Consider the following 19162-nt stretch of genomic DNA (forward strand, 5'->3'; position numbering starts at 1 on the left):
GTGTATTGGAAGAACATGTAAGAGAAGGGTGTGTGTCTGTATGTTGTGTGTCTGTGCGTTGTTACAGTGTGTGTATTAATGTGTTGATTGTGTGTATTAATGTGTTGATTGTGTGTATTAATGTGTTGATTGTGTGTATTAATGTGTTGATTGTGTATATTAATGTGTGTATTAATGTGTTGAGTGTGTGTATTAATGTGTTGATTGTGTGTATTCATGTGTATTAATGTGTTGATTGTGTGTATTAATGTGTGTATTAATGAGTTGATTGTGTGTGTGTCTAGGTGGTGACGTTGTGGTACAGAGCCCCAGAGGTGTTGCTCCAGTCCAGCTATGCCACCCCAGTTGACCTGTGGAGTGTGGGCTGTATCTTCGCTGAGATGTTCAGGAGAAGGTGAGTGGTCCTGGTACACACACACACACACACATACTGGGAGACACTGCACATTGACCTTATGCCATTTGTGACATCTTTTCAGTCCCTCTAGACATGTCAAACTCATTCCACGGAGGGCAGAGAGTCGGTGGCTTTTCACTCCTCCCTTGTACTTGATTGATTAATTAAGGTCAGTGATTTGTAAGGAACTCCCCTCACCTGGTTGTCTATGTCTTAATTGGACACAAATTAAAAGGAGAAACCAGAAACCAGCAGACCCTCGGCCCTCCATGGAATGAGTTTGACACCCATACTACACTCTTAGAAAATAATATGCTATCTAGAACCTAGTGATGCACCGATATGACAGGTTTGGCCGACACCGATATCCAATATTTTCCTTGCCAAAAAACCCTCAATTCCGATAACTACAATTTGAGCGGCCTTTTAAGCATTCTAGTACAGTTAAATAGTTAACACACACACACAGCGGTCTAAGGCACTGCATCTCATTGCAAGAGGCATCACTACAGTCTCTGGTTCGAATCCAGGCTGTATCACATCCAGCTGTGATTAGTATGTGGGCGGCGCACAATTGTCCCAGCCTCATCCGGGTTCGGCCGGGGTAGACTGTCATTGTAAATAAGGATTTGTTCGTTTTTTTAATTTGACCTTTATTTAACAAGGCAAGTCAGTTAAGAACAAATTATTATTTACAATGAGGGCCTAGGAACAGTGGGTTTACTGTATTGTTCAGGAGCAGAATTACATGTTTTTACCTTGTCAGCTCAGGGATTCAATCTAGCAACCTTTCGGTTATTGGCCCAACGCTCTAACCACTAGGCTACCTGCCGCCCCAGTTCTTAACTGACTTGCCTAGTTAAATAAATGTTACACACACACCACACTGACCAAAAAGTTATTTTGTTGGCATTTACGCACGTCCCCATTACCAGTAAGACCTAATCAAAACCTATTTCTTTCACTTACTTGCTGTGCTGTTTTGTTGTTCATTTGTTCAGTCGTTTCATTCTCAACCAGGATTTCATCATACATGTCAAGCAGTGAAGTTTCAGCTCTGTCTGTCCGTGGCCTCTCTTCCTCGGTGCGCACTGACACTGTGTCCGTTTCCATCTTGTCCAGCTGTGTATTTAACATTTCACGTAAAAACCTGTTTCTCGTCTCCATCGAAGTGTTCTTTCCAATGACTGCTCGACTTGTTGACTGCTCGACTTGTTGACTGCTCGACTTGTTGACTGCTCGACTTGTTGACTGCTCGACTTGTTGACTGCTCGACTTGTTGACTGCTCGACTTGTTGACTGCTCAATCCACACAGCAGACATTGTGGGCTATGTTAGGAAAACATTTTACGTGGCGTCATTACGTCATGTACCTGTGTTATATAGGTATGTACCTCATCTACCTATGTTATATATAGGTATGTACCTCATCTACCTACGTTATATATAGGTGTGCACGTCAGCTTTGACATTGGTTTTGCACATCGCCGTTAAACTAGACATCGGGCCGATGTCGATGTCGGCATTTTTAGCTAATATCGTCCGATTCCGATATGTTCACCGATATATCGTGCATCCCTACCTAAAAGGGTTCTTCAGCTGTCCCCATAGGAAATAGAAGCTTGGCACACCTGTATTTGGGGAGTTTCTCCCATTCTTCTCTGCAGATCCTCTCAAGCTCTGTCAGGTCGGATGGGGAATGTCGCTGCACAGCTATTTTCAGGTCTCTCCAGAGATGTTTGAACGGGTTCAAGTCTGGGCTCTGGCTTCGCCACTCAAGGACATTCAGAGACTTGTCCCGAAGCCACTCCAGCATTGTCTTGGTCGTGGGTCTAGGGTCATTGTCCTGTTGGAAGGTGAACCTTCACACCAGTCTGAGGTCCTGAGCGCTCTGGAGCAGATTTTCATCAAGTATCTCTCTGTACTTTGCTCTGTACATCTTTCCCTCGATCCTGACTAGTCTCCCAGTCCCTGCCACTGATAAACATCCCCATAGCATGATGCTGCCACCACCATGCTTCACAATGGGGATGGTGCCAGGTTTCCTCCGGACGTGACGCTTGGCATTCAGGCCCAAGATTTCAATCTTGGTTTCATCAGCCCAGAGAATCTTGTTTCTCATTTTCTGAGAGTCCTTCAGGTGCCTTTTGGCAAAGTCGAAGCAGGTTGTCATGCCTTTTACTGAGGAGTGGCTTCTGTATGACCACTCTACCATAAAGTCCTGATTGGTGGAGTGCTGCAGAGATGGTTGTCCTTCTGGAAGGTTCTCCCATCTCCACAGAGTAACTCTGGAGCTCTGTCAGAGTGACCATTGGGTTCTTTGTCACCTCCCTGACCAAGGCCCTTCTCCCCTGATTGCTCAGTTTGGACCGGCGGCCAGCGCCTCTAGGAAGAGTCTTGGTGGTTCCAAACTTCTTCCATTTAAGAATGATGGAGGCCACTGTGTTCTTGGGGACTTTCAATGCTGCATAAATGTTTTGCTACCCTTCTCCAGATCTGTGCCATGACACAATCCTGTCTCAGAGCTCTACGGACAATTCCTTCAACATCATGGCTTGGTTTTTGCTCTGACATGCACTGTCAACTATTGGACTTTATATAGTCAGGTTTGTACCTTTCCAAATCATGTCCAATCAATTGAATTTACTACAGGTGGACTCCAATCAAGTTGGAGAAACATCTCTAGGATGATCAATGGAAACAGGATGAATCTGAGCGCAATTTCAAGTTTCATAGCAAAGGGTCTGAATACTTATGTAAATAAGGTATTTCTGTTTTTCATTTTTAATACATTTACATTGTGGTTATTGTGTGTAGATTGATGAGGGAAAACATTTCTTAAATACATTTTAGAATAAGGCTTTAACGTAACAAAATGTGGAAAAGGGGAAGGGGTCTGAATGCTTTCCAAATGCACTGTAGAACTCTCTTTACATAGGATTCTATATGGAACCCAAAAGGGTTCTACTGGGAACCAAAAAGGGTTCTCCTATGGGGACATCCAAAGAACTGTACGGGAAATGTGTAAGAATTTCCACAACAGAACTCTTTTGGAGTATTTTTGCAGCATTTGCCAAAGTCGGTCCCCAGGACCCCAAAGGGTGCACGTTTAGTTTTTTGCCCTAACACTACACAGGTGATTCAAATCAAAGCTAGATTATTAGTTCATTATTTGAATCACTTGTGTAGTTCTAGGGGCAAAAACCAAAACATCCACCCCTTGGCGTCCCGAGGACCGAGTTTGGGAAACACTGCTGAAGACAGGCCGGTTGCTTCCGGCAATGTACCAATGCTCCAGCTTAACAACGTCTGTATGTAACAGATCGTCAGTTTGGCATAGAGGAAATATGCTCCCCACATCCCCCTGAAACTAAATTAGTAGCTATCAAGATGAAGATCATGGAGGATGTTTTTAATAGGTGCATTTCTCAAGTGGCTAGTTTGCATCAACTACCTTCACTAAAACCACTGCAAAGGTTTTGCCTGCAAACTTTGGTTTCGAGGCATGTCTGTCTTGTGATTGGTTGGGATAGTTGTCTTTCTGAAGAGGACCCTCCCCAGATTTTTTGTTGTTGTTGCCTTTTCAAAGTTACCAAGACAGTCCGTCATGATTCCCAGACCCTAGTCACTGCTGTTGCCTAGTGTCTGGTTTCCAAGACTACCATCTTTCTGCCTCAAGACCTTGTTAGACCACTGAGCTAAAGCCTGGGGCGACATTATTACTGGGAGCTAAGAGGACACACCTGAAGATAACACACACACACACAGTGGTGTTTGAGGTCATTCACCATTTACTGTGTAACATGGATTGGTGGCGGTTCATTCATTGCATTGTGTATGAGGCTAAATGAAGAGACATATCTCAGATGTCATCAGGACCAATGTGCCTGCCTAGTTATTTTTTAGCCAGTGCCTTGTTCTCACCAAGCCTGCCTGTCATGCAATCTGAGTCCCAAATGACACCCTATTACCTTTATAGTGCACTACTTTCAACCAGGGCCAATAGGGCTCTGGTCAAAAGTAGTGCACTATGTAGGGAATAGGGTGCTATTTGCAACACATTTATACTCTCATTTGGAAGCCACATACACTACATGGGCAAACGTATGTGAACACCCCTTCAAATTCATGGACTCGGCTATTTCAGCCACACCCATTGCTGACAGCCATGCAATCTCGATAGACAAACATTGGCAGTGGAATGGTGTCACTGAAGGGCTCAGTGACTTTCAACGTGGCACCGTCATAGGATGCCACCTTTCCAAGAAGTCAGTTTGTCAAATTTCTGCCCGGCTAGAGCTGTCCTTGTAAACTGTAAGTGCTTTTATTGTGAAGTGGACATGTCTAGGAGTGAAACCGGCTCAGCCACGAAGTGTTCGTCGGGAGCTTCATATGGGTTTCCATGGCCGAGCAGCCGCACACAAGCCTAAGATCACCATACACAACTCCAAGCGTTAACTGGAGTGGTGTAAAGCTTGCCGCCATTGGACTCTGAAGCAGTAGAAATGCATTGTCTGGAGTGCTAAATCACACTTCACCATCTGACAGTCCGACAAATCTGGGTTTGTCGCATGGCAGGAGAAGGCTACCTGCCTGAATGCATAGTGCAAACTGTAAAGTTTGGTGGAGGAGGAATAATGGTATTGGGGCTGTTTTTCATGGTTCAGGCTAGGCCCCTTAGTTCCAGTGAAGGGAAATATTAACGCTACAACGTGCAATGACATTCTAGACAATTCTGTGCTTCCAACTTTCGTGCAACAGTTTGGGGAAGGCCCTTTCCTGTTTCAGCATGAAAATGCCCCCTTGCACAAAGCGACGTCCATACAGAAATGGTTTGTCAAGATCGGTGTGGAATAACTTGACTGGCCTGCACAGAGCCCTGACCTTAACCCCATAAAATACATTTAGGAACGAATTGGAACGCAAACTGCGAGCCAGGCCTAATCGCCAAACACCAGTGCCGACCTCACTAATGCTCTTGTGGCTGATTGGAAGCAAGTCCCCGCAGCAATGTTCCAACATCTAGTGGAAGGCCTTCCCTGAAGAGTGGAGGCCGTTACAGCAGCAAAGGGTGGCCCAACTCCATATTAATGCCCATGATTTTGGAATGAGATGTTCGAGGAGCAGGTGTCCACATACTTTTGGACTTCACACAGTTCGCAACTAGCCAGGTGGCCCAAACTGCTGCATATACCCTGACTGCTTGCACGAAACGCAAGAGAAGTGACACAATTTCTCTAATTGTAAGAAATTGATGTTAGCAGGCAATATTAACTTAAAATATGCAGGTTTAAAATATATACTTGTGTATTGATTTTAAAGAAAGGACATTGGTGTTTATGGTTAGGTTTGGTGCAACGACAGTGCTAAATCATCACCCGTTTGGCGAAGTAGGCTGTGATTCGATGAGAAATTAACAGGCACCGCATCGATTTATATGCAACGCAGGACACGCTAGATAAACTGGTAATATCATCAACCATGTGTAGTTAACTAGTGATTATGTGAAGATTGATTGTTTTTTCTTAGTTTAATGCTAGCTAGCAACTTACCTTGGCTTCTTGCTGCCCTCGCGTAGCAGGTAGTCATCCTGCCACGCAGGCTTCTCGTGGAGTGCAATGTAAGGAAGGTGGTTAGAGCGTTGGACTAGTAACCGGAAGGTTGCAAAAACGATTCCCCAAGCTGACAAGGTAAAAATCTGTCGTTCTGCCCCTGAACAAGGCAGTTAACCCACTAGGCCGTCATTGAAAATAAGAATGTGTTCTTAACTGACTTGCCTAGTTAAATAAAGGTGTGGGGGGAAAAATCTGCCAAATTGGTGTCCAAAAGTACAAAAGATTAATCGGCCATTCCGAGTAATCGGTCGACCTCTACCCCAGACCTAGTGCAGTGATTTCATAAAATTGGAAAAGTAGAATGTACTCAAAAACGACTGTCAACTGCATTTATTTTTAGCAAACTTAACATGTGTAAATATTTGTATGAACATAACAAGATTCAACAACTGAGACATAAACTGAGCAAGTTCAGTGAGACATGTGACTAACAGAAATGGAATAATGTGTCCCTGGACAAAGGGGGGGTCAAAATAAAAAGTGGTGCATTAAGTACTGCAGTGCATCTCCTCCTCATGGACTGCACCAGATTTGCCAGTTCTTGCTGTGAGATGTTACCCGACTCTTCCATCAAGGCACCTGCAGGCTCACAGACATTTCTGGGGGGATGCCCCTAACCCTCACCCTCCGATCCAACAGGTCCCAGACGTGCTCAATGGGATTGAGATCCGGGCTCTTCGCTCGCCATTGCAGAACACTGACATTCCTGTCTTGCAGGAAATCACGCACAGATCGAGCAGTGTGTCTGGTGGCATTGTCATGCTGGAGGGTCATGTCAGGATGAGCCTGCATGAAGGGTAGCACATGAGGGAGGAGGATATCTTCCCTGTAACGCACAGCGTTGAGATTGCATGGAATGACAACAAGCTCAGTCCGATGATGCTGTGACACACCGCCCCAGAACATGACGGACCCTCCACCTCCAAAACCGCTCCCGCGCCAGAGTGCAGTCCTCTGTGTAAGGCTCATTCCTTCGACGATAAACGCGAATCCGACCATCACCCCGGTGAAACAAAACCGCGACTCGTCAGTGAAGAGCACTTTTTGCCAGTCCTGTCTGGTCCAGCGATGGTGGATTTGTGCCCATAGGCGACATTGTTGCCAGTGATATCTGGCGAGGACCTGCCTTACAACAGGCCTACAAGCCCTCAGTCCAGCCTCTCTCAGCCTATTGCGGACAGTCTGAGCACTGATGGAGCGATTGTGCATTCCTGGTGTAACACGGGCAGTTGTTGTTGCCATCCTGTACCTGTCCCGCAGGTGTGATGTTCGGATGTACCGATCCTGTGCAGGTGTTGTTACACGTGGTCTGCCACTGCGACGACGAACAGCTGTCCGTCCTGTCTCCCTGTAGCGCTGTCTTAGGCATCTCACAGTACGGACATTGCAAATTATTGCCCTGGCCACATCTGCATTCCTCATGCCTCCTTGCAGCATGCCTAAGGCACATTCACGCAGATATGCAGGGACCCTGGGCATCTTTCTTTTGGTGTTTTTCAGAGTCATTAGAAAGGCCTCTTTAGTGTCCTAAGTTTTCAGAACTGTGACCTTAATTGCCAACCGTTTGTAACCTGTTAGTGTCTTAACGACCGTTCCACAGGTGCATGTTCATTAATTGTTTATGGTTCATTGAACAAGCATGGGAAAGTGTTTAAACAGGGTCCTGAAAAAGGGACATTTATTTTTTTCCTGAGTTTATAAAGTTTGAAAAGTAAGGGATAGTGCATTTATGAGTTACATGAAAAACCCAACTGCTGTATGTTTTACATGGAATTACTCGACTTGGGGATTTCCTCACTAATATTGACTGGAAATATGATTTCTACTGGTACATTTTTTGTCAGTTTGGTTATCAATAAAATTCTGCCACAGTTGGCTGTGGTTGCAGGCAGCAGAGGAGTCACTTTCTTGATATAGGTATTTGTCAGTTTGTGGTGTAACATACTTCTTCTACTGAAATCCCAAGCTGTTCAATCCTCCCTCACATCAGTCAAATAAATGCAATGATAAAAATGTATATTTCTTTGCTGTAGGGTTTACTTATATATTGCTGTTTTGTGTTTGTGATGCATATAAGAGAGAGTCACTGGTGTAAAAGAGAAGCAGTCAATAGTAGTGCACTAAATAGGAAATAGGATGCCATTTGGGACACAATCATTGTTGTGGTTAGGGAGCAGTGCCAACAGGTCTGTAATTTATGTTTCCTTTCCCAACCGTCTGTCCTTACAACGAGACACACGTCTCCCCCTCTCACTAACGACGGATATGTGTGTGTGTGTGTCCGTTCATTATTGTGTGGATGCGTGCATGTGTTTGGCATGTGTGTGGCGTGTGTGTGGCGTGTGTGTGTGTGTTTTTTACAGTATGTGTGTGTGTACAGTACATGTGTGTTTGTTTTGTACAGTATGTATGTGTGTACAGTACATGTGTGTTTTGTACAGTATATGTGTGTACAGTATGTGTGTGTGTGTTTTGTACAGTATGTGTGTGTTTTGAACAGAATGTGTGTGTACAGTACATGTGTGTTGTACAGTATATGTGTGTACAGTGTGTGTGTTTTGTACATAATGTGTGTGTGTGTGTTTTGAACAGAATGTTTGTGTACAGTATGTGTGTTTTGTACAGTATGTGTGTGTACAGCATGTGTGTGATTTGTACAGTATGTGTGTTTTGTACATGTGTGTGTGTGTGTGTATGTTTTGATTTTCCCGCTGTAGCCCGATGACTGATTATGGCTGATAATTCCCCATTGTCCTGGAGAGGATGTGGTGGGCTGTGTTTTCCCATAACACTGATGTCACAGGCAGAACACTGAGGACGGACAAATGGACAGATGGGATGGAGGAGAGGACAGATCTCTGTCTTGGGATGACGATATCCTGTCTCTGTCACGTCCTAACCATAGAGAATCCTTATTTTCTATGGTGGAGTAGATCAGGGCGTGACTGGGGGGTTAGTCTAGTTTATATTTTCTATGTGGGGTTCTAGTTTTGTTTTCTATGTTGGTGTTTGGTATGATTCCCAATTAGAGGCAGCTGGCTATTGTTGTCTCTAATTGGGGATCATGTTTAAGTATAATTTTTCCACCTGTGTTTTGTGGGATATTGTTCATGTGTAGTTGCATGTCAGCACTCCATTGTCGTCACGTTTCGTTGAGTCTTTATTGTTTTGTTGTGTGGTTCACTTATTTCTAATAGAAGATGTGGAACCCAGATAATGCTGCACGGTTGTCCGAGTATGCTTCCAACGATCGTGACAGAATATCCCACCACAACGGGACCAAGAAGCATGCCCGGGAGGAGATGGCAGCCTGGTCTTTGGAGGGGATCGAGGAGAGAATATCCTGGACTTGGGAGGAAGTCTTGGCAAGACACGAAAGCCTGCCGTGGAAAGAGACGCAAGGAGAGAAGGGAGGACAGTGACGACGCCGGGGTTCGCGGCCACAGAGAAAGCCCAAAAGACAGCCCGGGGGGGCACATGGGGTGGTCGACGGAACCGGGGAGTGAGCCAGAGCCTGTGTGGGAGTCGATAGAAGAAGGTAATGAGAGATACCGGAGAGAGGTTGTGGAAAGGAGTATGCTGCAGCGCAGGCGCCTTCTCAGCCCGGCACCATCTGTGCCAGCTCTACGCACCAAGTCTCCAGTACGCCTTCTCAGCCCGGCACCATCTGTGCCAGCTCTATGCACCAAGTCTCCAGTACGCCTTCTCAGCCCGGCACCATCTGTGCCAGCTCTACGCACCAAGTCTCCAGTACGCCTTCTCAGCCCGGCACCATCTGTGCCAGCTCTACGCACCAAGTCTCCAGTACGCCTTCTCAGCCCGGCACCATCTGTGCCAGCTCTACGCACCAAGTCTCCAGTACGCCTTCTCAGCCCGGCACCATCTGTGCCAGCTCTACGCACCAAGTCTCCAGTACGCCTTCTCAGCCCGGCACCATCTGTGCCAGCTCTATGCACCAAGTCTCCAGTACGCCTTCTCAGCCCGGCACAATCTGTGCCAGCTCTACGCACCAAGTCTCCAGGACGCCTTCTCAGCCCGGCACCATCTGTGCCAGCTCTACGCACCAAGTCTCCGGGTACGCCTTCACAGCCCAGTACGTCCTGTGCCAGCTCCTCGCACTTGCCGTGCAAAGTGTGTTAACTTCTTGGTTACTGGGGGGCAGTATTAAGTAGCTTGGATGAATAAGGTGCCCAGAGTAAACTGCCTGCTACTCAGCCATAAAAGCTAGAATATGCATATATTGGATATAAAACACTCTGAAGTTTCTAAAACCGTTTGAATGATGTCTGTGAGTATAGCAGAACTCATATGGCAGGTGAAAACCTGAGAAAAATCCAACCAGAAAGTGGGAAATCTGAGGTTTGTAGGTTTTCAACTCATAGCCTATCGAAGATACAGTGGGATATTGGTCATGTTGCACTTCCAAAGGCTTCCACTAGATGTCAACGGTCTTTAGAACCTTGTTTGATGCTTCTACTGTGAAGTGGGGCCGAATGATAGGGGATTGAGCCAGGTGTTTGGCAGATTGCCACGAGCTTGTGACTCGCGGTCATGTGAGTTAGCTTGCGTTCCATTGTTTTTCTACAGACAAAGGAATTCTCCGGTTGGAACATTATTGAAGATTTACGATAAAAACATCCTAAAGATTGATTCCATTGATTCTATGTTTCTACGACCTGTAATGTAACTTTTTTGACTTTTCGTCCGACCTTTCGGCTGGACTTGCACTTGTTTACCAAACGCCCTAACAAAAGGAGCTATTTGGACATAAATGATTAACTTTATCAAACAAATCAAACATTTATTGTGGAACTGGGATTCCTGGGAGTGCATTCTGATGAAGATCATCAAAGGTAAGTGAATATTTATAATGTTATTTCTGACTTCTGTTGACTGCACAATATGGCGGATATCTTTTTGGCTTGTTTGGTCTCTGAGCGCCGTACTCAGATTATTGCATGGTATGCTTTTTTTCGTAAAGTTTTTTTGAAATCTGACACATGTCCATACATGTATGTTCGATAAAGTGCATATTTATATCCAAAAATACATGTATACATACATGTATTGTGTAACATGAAGTCCTATGAGTGTCATCTGAAGAAGATCATCAAAGGTTAGTGATTAATTTTATCTCTATTTCTGCTTTTGAGACTCTTCTCTTTGGCTGGAAAAATGGCTGTGTTTTTCTGTGACTTTGTGGTGACCTAACATAATCGTTTGTGGTGCTTTTGCTGTAAAGCCTTTTTGAAATCAGACACTGTGGCTGGATTGACGAGAATTGTATCTTTAAAATGGTGTAAAATACTTGTATGCTTGAGGAATTTTAATTATGAGATTTTTGTTGTTTTGAATTTGGCTTTCACTGGCTGTTGGCGGGGTGGGACGCTACCGTCCCGAATATCCCAGAGAGGTTAAAGTTCCAGTACAATTGATGCCGGCTGTACGCATCAGGTCTCCAGTTTGCCTTCACAGCCCAGTACGTCCTGTGCCAGCTCCTCACATGGCAACCGAATCCATTGATGCCGGCTATACACACCAGGTTTCCAGTATGCCTCCACAGCCCAGTATATCCTGTGCCAGCTCCACACACCAGGCCTCCAGTGTGCCTCCCCAGTCAGGTACGTCCGGTGCCTGCTCCCCGCACTCACCCTGAGGCGTGTGTCGCCAGTTCGGTGGCACCTTTTTGGCCCACGCATCAGGCCTCCAGTACGTCTCCCCAGTCCAGAGTTTCCGGCGACGATTCCCAGTCCAGAGCTTCCGGCGACGTTTCACAGTCCGGAACCTCCAATGACGGTCCACAGACAGTCCGGAACCTCCTGAGACGGTCCACGGTCCGGAACCTCCTGAGATGGTCCACGGTCCGGAACCTCCTGTGACGGTCCACGGTCCGTTACCTCCTGTGACGGTCCACGGTCCGGAATCTCCAGTCCCGCTCCATGGCAGGAGTCTTCCTCTGCACCGATGTCCAGGCCAGGGCCGGTGTCCAGTCCCGGTGTCCAGTCCCGCTCCATGGCAGGAGCCTTCCTCTGCACCGATGTCCAGGCCAGGGCCGGTGTCCAGTCCCGGTGTCCAGTCCCGCTCCATGGCAGGAGCCTTCCTCTGCACCGATGTCCAGGCCAGGGCCGGTGTCCAGTCTCGGTGTCCAGTCCCGCTCCATGGCAGGAGCCTTCCTCTGCACTGATGTCCAGGCCAGGGCCGGTGTCCAGTCTCGGTGTCCAGTCCCGCTCCATGGCAGGAGCCTTCCTCTGCACTGATGTCCAGGCCAGGGCCGGTGTCCAGTCCCGCTCCATGGCAGGAGTCTTCCTCCGCACCAATGTCCAGGCCAGGGCCGGTGTCCAGTCCCGCTCCATGGCAGGAGTCTTCCTCAGCATCTAGGACCAGTCCAGACACAGTGTTCAGCCTGGGTCCATGGCTGGATCCGCATGATGAGCGGGTGCTTCGGCCCGCACCAGAGCCGCCTCCAATGCTGGCGGATCCGCGGGATGGTAGGGTTCTTCGTCCTGCACCAGAGCCGCCACCGACATTAAACACCCCCCCCAATGCTGGCGGATCCGCGGGATGGTAGGGTTCTTCGTCCTGCACCAGAGCCGCCACCGACATTAAACACCCCCCCCCCCCCCCCCCCAACCCTCCCTTTTGGTTTCAGGTTTTGCGGCCGGAGTCTGCACCTTTGGGGGGGGGCGGGGTATTGTCACGTCCTGACCATAGAGAGTCCTTATTTTCTATGGTGGAGTAGATCAGGGCGTGACTGGGGGGTTAGTCTAGTTTATATTTTCTATGTGGGGTTCTAGTTTTGTTTTCTATGTTGGTGTTTGGTATGATTCCCAATTGCACGTTGGTCCGAGTATGCTTCCAACGATCGTGACAGTCTCTCTCCGACAGCATCCTGAGTGATATTGCAAACCCTGTGGCTATGTCCCATAATAGGGCTCTGGTCAGAAATAGTACACTATTATATAAGTAATAGGGTGCCATTCAGGACATGACCAATGTTTCATGTAGTTGGGAATTATCATGGTCATTGAAGGGGGAATTATCATAGTCATTAAAGGGGAATTATCATGGTCATTGAAGAGGAATTATCATGGTCATTGAAGGAAACTCAGGAAAATATATTGGTTGTTCACACCAAACCTGTAGTTGTAACCAGCTCCATAGCGATTCTCTTTTACTCTCTAACTTCACTCCAGTCAGACAGAACTTATTTACAGTGTATCTGACAATGGATATGTTCATAGATGGATCATAGATGGATCATAGATTAGAGCATAGATTGGACCATAGATTGGATGTGATCATGATCATGTATAGTCCCCGTAGTCTGTCTTTCTCTCCGTCTCGCTCTCTTTATCTCAATCTCTTTGTCTCTCTCTCTTTATCTCTCTGTCTCTCTCTCATCTCTCTCTCCGTCTGTCACTCTCTCATCTCTCGGTCTCTCTCTCTTTATCTCTCTTTTGTTTAAGTCAAATTTCTACATGTTTCAATGGAAAGAGATATTATCTATGGCATCGTCAACATTAGGAGCGTTGCTTTAGCAGCTGTGTGCATGGCTGCATACGTGCGTGCATGAGTACGCCGGTGGCGTACATCAGTTTCATGGGGCCCCTGCGACTTCCTACAATTCTACATATTTTGCCATATGCTGAGAGAATTTTGTATTTTAAACGTTTATTTCCTGCTATTCTACACATTTTTCAATGTGGCTGAGATAGTGTTGTATTTTAAAAGTTTATTTTCTACAATTCTATACATTTTGCCATGAGGCTGAAAGAAGCAGTTTTACAGCAAATGTTCTGTATTTCAAAACATTTCTGCCATGGCTTATGACCTGTTCATATGCTACCTGGGGGGTGGGGGGGTGCCAGTGGCGTGCGAATATGCTTGTGTGTGTGTGCGGTTTTGTGCCGTGTGTGTGTGGTTCAGAGCCCCAAGTTGTGGTCAGGAGAGTTATGAAGGGAGCAGAAAAACATAATCCATTTAATGACCTGAGGGGGAAAAAAAGATTCAATGCGTTGTTGTAGGTTTAACCTTCACCTGGGAAATTACTTTATGACATTTAAATGTTGGCACCAAAAACATGAAGGTCTATCGTGGTTTGACAGTAGCTTGGTAGATTTAACTACACCCACCCATGGCTTAACCTTTTGTGTCCCAAATGGCACCCTATTCACTATATAGTACATTACTTTTAACCAGAGTCCTATTGGGGGGAATAGGGTGCCATTTGGGACGCAGACCTTTCCTCACAGTACCTTACTAACACATCAATGAGTGTTCTGACAATGCTACTCTAACTATGCTAACACACCTATGGCTCTCTTCACACTATTCACCTGTAATCACACTCACACTGACGCACTAACACACCTACAGCGTGTGTGCATGCATGTGTGTGTGTGTGCATGCATGCGTGTGTGTGTGTGTGCGTAAATGCATGTGTGTGCGTGTGTGTGAGTGAGTGATGACAGTAGAGGCTAGGTGGGGGCACTTGTGATTCTCCCTGTGACACAATGAGCCGTAAAAGCATATGTGTTCAGGACCTGGCTCCTGGCCAACTCTGCTTGGTGGTAGACGATAGGCCCTTTGATGTCTATGAACAGCACCCCTCATTCTCTCTAGCTCTCTCTCGCTCTCTTTCACTCTCTCTCTCTCTTTCACTCTGTCTCTCTCGCTCTCTCTCTCTCTTTCACTCTCTCTCTCTCTCTCTAGCTCTCTCTCTCTCTTTCACTCTCTCTCTCTAGCTCTCTCTCTCTCTCTCTAGCTCTCTCTCTCTTTCACTCTCTCTCTTTCACTCTCTCTCTCTCTCTCTAGCTCTCTCTCTCTCTCTTTCACTCTCTCTCTCTTTCACTCTCTCTCGCTTTCACTCTCTCTCTCTCTTTCTCTCTCTCTCTCTCTCTCTCTCTAGCTCTCTCTAGCTCTCTCTCTCTCTCTCTCTCTCTCTCTCTCTCTCTCTCTCTCTTTCACTCTGTCTATCCTGCAGGTTATTAAGGTGGCTTTTTTTAAAGGCCACCTGTTACAGATTAAAGGGCACCTGGGAACTGCCTCTGACTGAGTCAGAGAGAGAGAGAGAGAGAGAGAGAGAGAGAGATCATGGGCTCCTGGGAACTGCCTCTGACTAAGTCAGAGAGAGAGAGAGAGAGAGAGATCATGGGCTCCTGAGTTCTTCTGCAAAAAAATGTAATTATAGTTGGATAAATGCCATGGACTTATACAGGAAACTACCATCTACATCAAAACCTTCAAACCAATTCAACATTTCTTACCTAAAACCTTGATTTTTGGACAAAATTACCTGAATGGACTATTACTACTACCAAGGACTATCGAGGAAAAACTTCTAACAAACCAAAACCTGCAGAAGAAACAACCTGGAAATACCATCCAACACAAACCTCGGTGAGTAATGTTCAGTCTGAACCTACTTTCTGAAGATAAAAAGTAAAAGACAATCATCTCTAGGTAATTGTGTTATATAAAGCTAAGTAAGTAAGTATACTGAGCTACCAAGCTGCTAGGAAAGAACAGACTGGCGGCAACTTCAATTAGCACTGAAGTGTGAAGTGAGAGGTGTGAAAACTCTTGAGCCTAACAATGGCAGCAGAGTTTCACAGCCTCTCCCACCCAAATGCAGAGACATTTGAAGCCCCCTGCGCCATGCCGTATCCCTGTACAGATGTCATCACAGTACAGTACCCCTTGGCTATTAAAAATAACACTGCACGGAATAAGTACAATAAAATGCTCCTCAAGGACATTCCAGAGACTCCAGGACAGTTTGAAGAGGTGTGACCAGACTCACTCAGGATGGGGCAGTCGTCACCGAGAGAGAGCTTTTCCTGCTGTGCTCTCTCTTAGATCCCATAAAAGTCCTGCTGGAACTGCATGAGGATGCCCTGCACCATTACTGTCCCATACTTGTACACGTTGACAGAGGTTGTTTCAATGTTTGCTGGCTGCCACATAGAGGGGAACGTAAGCAACTTAATATCCACACAGACCATCCTCTGGCATGGCACAGTGCTATAAGAACACACTACCCCTATGTCAAGATAGAGGGTATTGGCCCAGGGTGGAAACTCAATACTCGACATTGAGGAAATTGAAACAACCTCTGGTGCAGGGCATCCTCAAGCAGTTCCAGCAGGACTTATGGGATCAAAGAGAGAGCACAGCAGGAAACGTTCTCTCTCGGTGACGACTGCCCCATCCTGAGTGAGTCTGATCACGCCTCTTCAAACTGTCCTGCAGACGAGGATAGTCCCCCCTCCAGCACTGAACACACCCAAGTCCCACAACTGCACTGCTCCTCTATCATTGAGGGATCCATTCTCAGAGCTGGAGAGAGACATGGTGGTCCACACAATCCAGACAGAACACACCCAAACACAACGTTCCCCAACGCACAAGTGGTTATCTCCACCCTGCTACCACAAAAAGATATTCACCTTGTCACCTTACAGCGGGTGAACGCAAGCATTTCCCGGGACTGTGCCTCAAAACCTAATGTCTACCTGGCCCTCCACCCTGGACTTGAACACCTTTTACGACCAGGTCCACCTCTACAAGGCAGCAATCCCAACTTTTGCCAGGACCCTGAAGGACGTCACCCTGAACTGCAGCCCCAGCACCTCACACAGGACCCTCACTGACCTGCAACACCCCCTCCTGAAGGACCTGCACCGAGAGAACCCACACCAAGAGGACCTACACCCAGACCACAGATTTACCAGCCACAACCCAACCTGCTGTGCGAAATACTGCAGTGTGCAATCACAGCAGCAAGACATATGACCTGTTGCCATGAAAAAAGGGCAACCAGTGGATACTTAAGAACTACAGCACATGGAAATCACAGGGCAGATATCATCAAATTAGAAATATTTAAATACAGTCATTCAAAAATAAACATTAGTGATATTTTTGGTACAGTTAGTAGTTTTACTCACATTCACATGACTGGCAGCTACTGTAGTATGTCAATGCCACATCATTCAGTAGACAGAGAAGTCCCCAGTCTCTCACTGTTGACTGTTGACTTGTCCTCCACTACCATTACTCTACTGTAGTAGACAGAGAAGTCCCCAGTCTCTCACTGTTGACTGTTGACTTGTCCTCCACTACCATTACTCTACTGTAGTAGACAGAGAAGTCCCCAGTCTCTCACTGTTGACTGTTGACTTGTCCTCCACTAACATTACTCTACTGTAGTAGACAGAGAAGTCCCTAGTCCCCAGTCTCTCACTGTTGACTGTTGTCCTCCACTACCATTACTCTACTGTAGTAGACAGAGAAGTCCCCAGTCTCTCACTGTTGACTGTTGTCCTCCACTACCATTACTCTACTGTAGTAGACAGAGAAGTCCCCAGTCTCTCACTGTTGACTGTTGTCCTCCACTACTGTTACTCTACTGTAGTAGACAGAGAAGTCCCGAGTCTCTCACTGTTGACTGTTGACCTCCACTACCATTACTCTACTGTAGTAGACAGAGAAGTCCCCAGTCTCTCACTGTTGACTTGTCCTCCACTACCATTACTCTACTGTAGTAGACAGAGAAGTCCCCAGTCTCTCACTGTTGACTGTTGACCTCCACTACCATTACTCTACTGTAGTAGACAGAGAAGTCCCTAGTCCCCAGTCTCTCACTGTTGACTCATCAAAGGTTTTCCCCCAAATGCTTCCATCTTTTATTCATAGCTTTTTGAAGAAAGAAAAATCTAGTTTCACACTGACTGACTCACACTGACAGCCCTGTAAGTACAATTTGTTTCAGGAATTTGAAGCAAATATCATGCAAGTCTGCATCTGCATGGTTTAGATGGAAAAGTGAATGACACGGAGAGAGGTGTTGACATTCCGCTAATCTAAAGGTTGGACGTGTTATGTTAATGTAGTCAACGCAGGAGGGGACTCATATCCTTGTTTACGTTCTCATAGTGCGCTGGCACATTGACAAACCAAAATCAAAGGCATAACCTCATACGCACACACACACGGATTTCACTCACACACACGTGCACGTGAACACACATGCACTCCCTCCCAAACTCACACACACATAATCTCACTCTTCCACACACACATAATCTCACTCTCCCATGCACACATAGTCTCACTCTCCTACACACACATAATCTCACTCTTCCACACACACATAATCTCACTCTCCCACACACACACAATCTCACTCTCCCACGCACACATTATCTCACTCTCCCATGCATACATAATCTCACTCTCCCACAGACACAGAATCTCACTCTCCCAAACACACAGGCAGGCAGATACACATTCCAGAGGTTGTATGGAATGTGGGACAGAATGGTTGGTCCAGTCCTATCCCTATATCACCTCCCTGTCTAGTCCTGGCAGTCTCCTGACTGTGTAATTATGTTAAACCCATTTTCTCCCCACAGTCACCTGGCACTACCTTGTCATGTCTGCACCTTTATGTAATGTGTTCCTAATGTTTCCATTTTGTATCTCCCTTCCAGACCACTATATCCAATCCTTTCTCCAAGGCCTTACCTCCATATTCACCTCTATCCAAACCCTTTCCCCATATTCCTCTGTGTGTGTCCATGTTCTTCTGTGTGTGTTCATGTTCCTCTGTGTGTGTGTCCATGTTCCTCTGTGGGTGTGTCCATGTTCCTGTGTGTGTGTTCATGTTCCTCTGTGTGTGTGTTCATGTTCCTCTGTGTGGGTGTGTTCATGTTCCTCTGTGGGTGTGTCCATGTTCCTCTGTGGGTGTGTCCATGTTCCTCTGTGTGTGTGTGTTCATGTTCCTCTGTGTGTGTGTCCATGTTCCTCTGTGGGTGTGTCCATGTTCCTCTGTGTGTGTGTTCATGTTCCTCTGTGTGTGTGTTCATGTTCCTCTGTGTGGGTGTGTTCATGTTCCTCTGTGGGTGTGTCCATGTTCCTCTGTGGGTGTGTCCATGTTCCTCTGTGTGTGTGTTCATGTTCCTCTGTGTGGGTGTGTCCATGTTCCTCTGTGGGTGTGTCCATGTTCCTCTGTGGGTGTGTCCATGTTCCTCTGTGGGTGTGTCCATGTTCCTCTGTGTGTGTGTTCATGTTCCTCTGTGTGTGTGTGTCCATGTTCCTCTGTGTGTGTGTGTCCATGTTCCTCTGTGTGTGTGTGTCCATGTTCCTC

General features: G+C 46.4%; 1 protein-coding gene across 2 annotated transcripts in view; it reads left to right on the plus strand.

Moving 5' to 3' along the window:
* The window catches only part of cdk6 (cyclin-dependent kinase 6), a 94716-nt gene that overhangs the window by 66110 nt on the left and 9444 nt on the right, over positions 1-19162 (plus strand). For both annotated transcript variants that reach the window (XM_021572661.2, XM_021572659.2), the window contains exon 5: positions 285-394. In XM_021572661.2, coding sequence (XP_021428336.1) covers positions 285-394 — 110 coding nt within the window. The remainder of the gene's footprint in view (positions 1-284; positions 395-19162) is intronic.

Source organism: Oncorhynchus mykiss, chromosome 18 (genome assembly GCF_013265735.2).
Source record: "Oncorhynchus mykiss isolate Arlee chromosome 18, USDA_OmykA_1.1, whole genome shotgun sequence".
Classification (NCBI taxonomy): domain Eukaryota; kingdom Metazoa; phylum Chordata; class Actinopteri; order Salmoniformes; family Salmonidae; genus Oncorhynchus; species Oncorhynchus mykiss.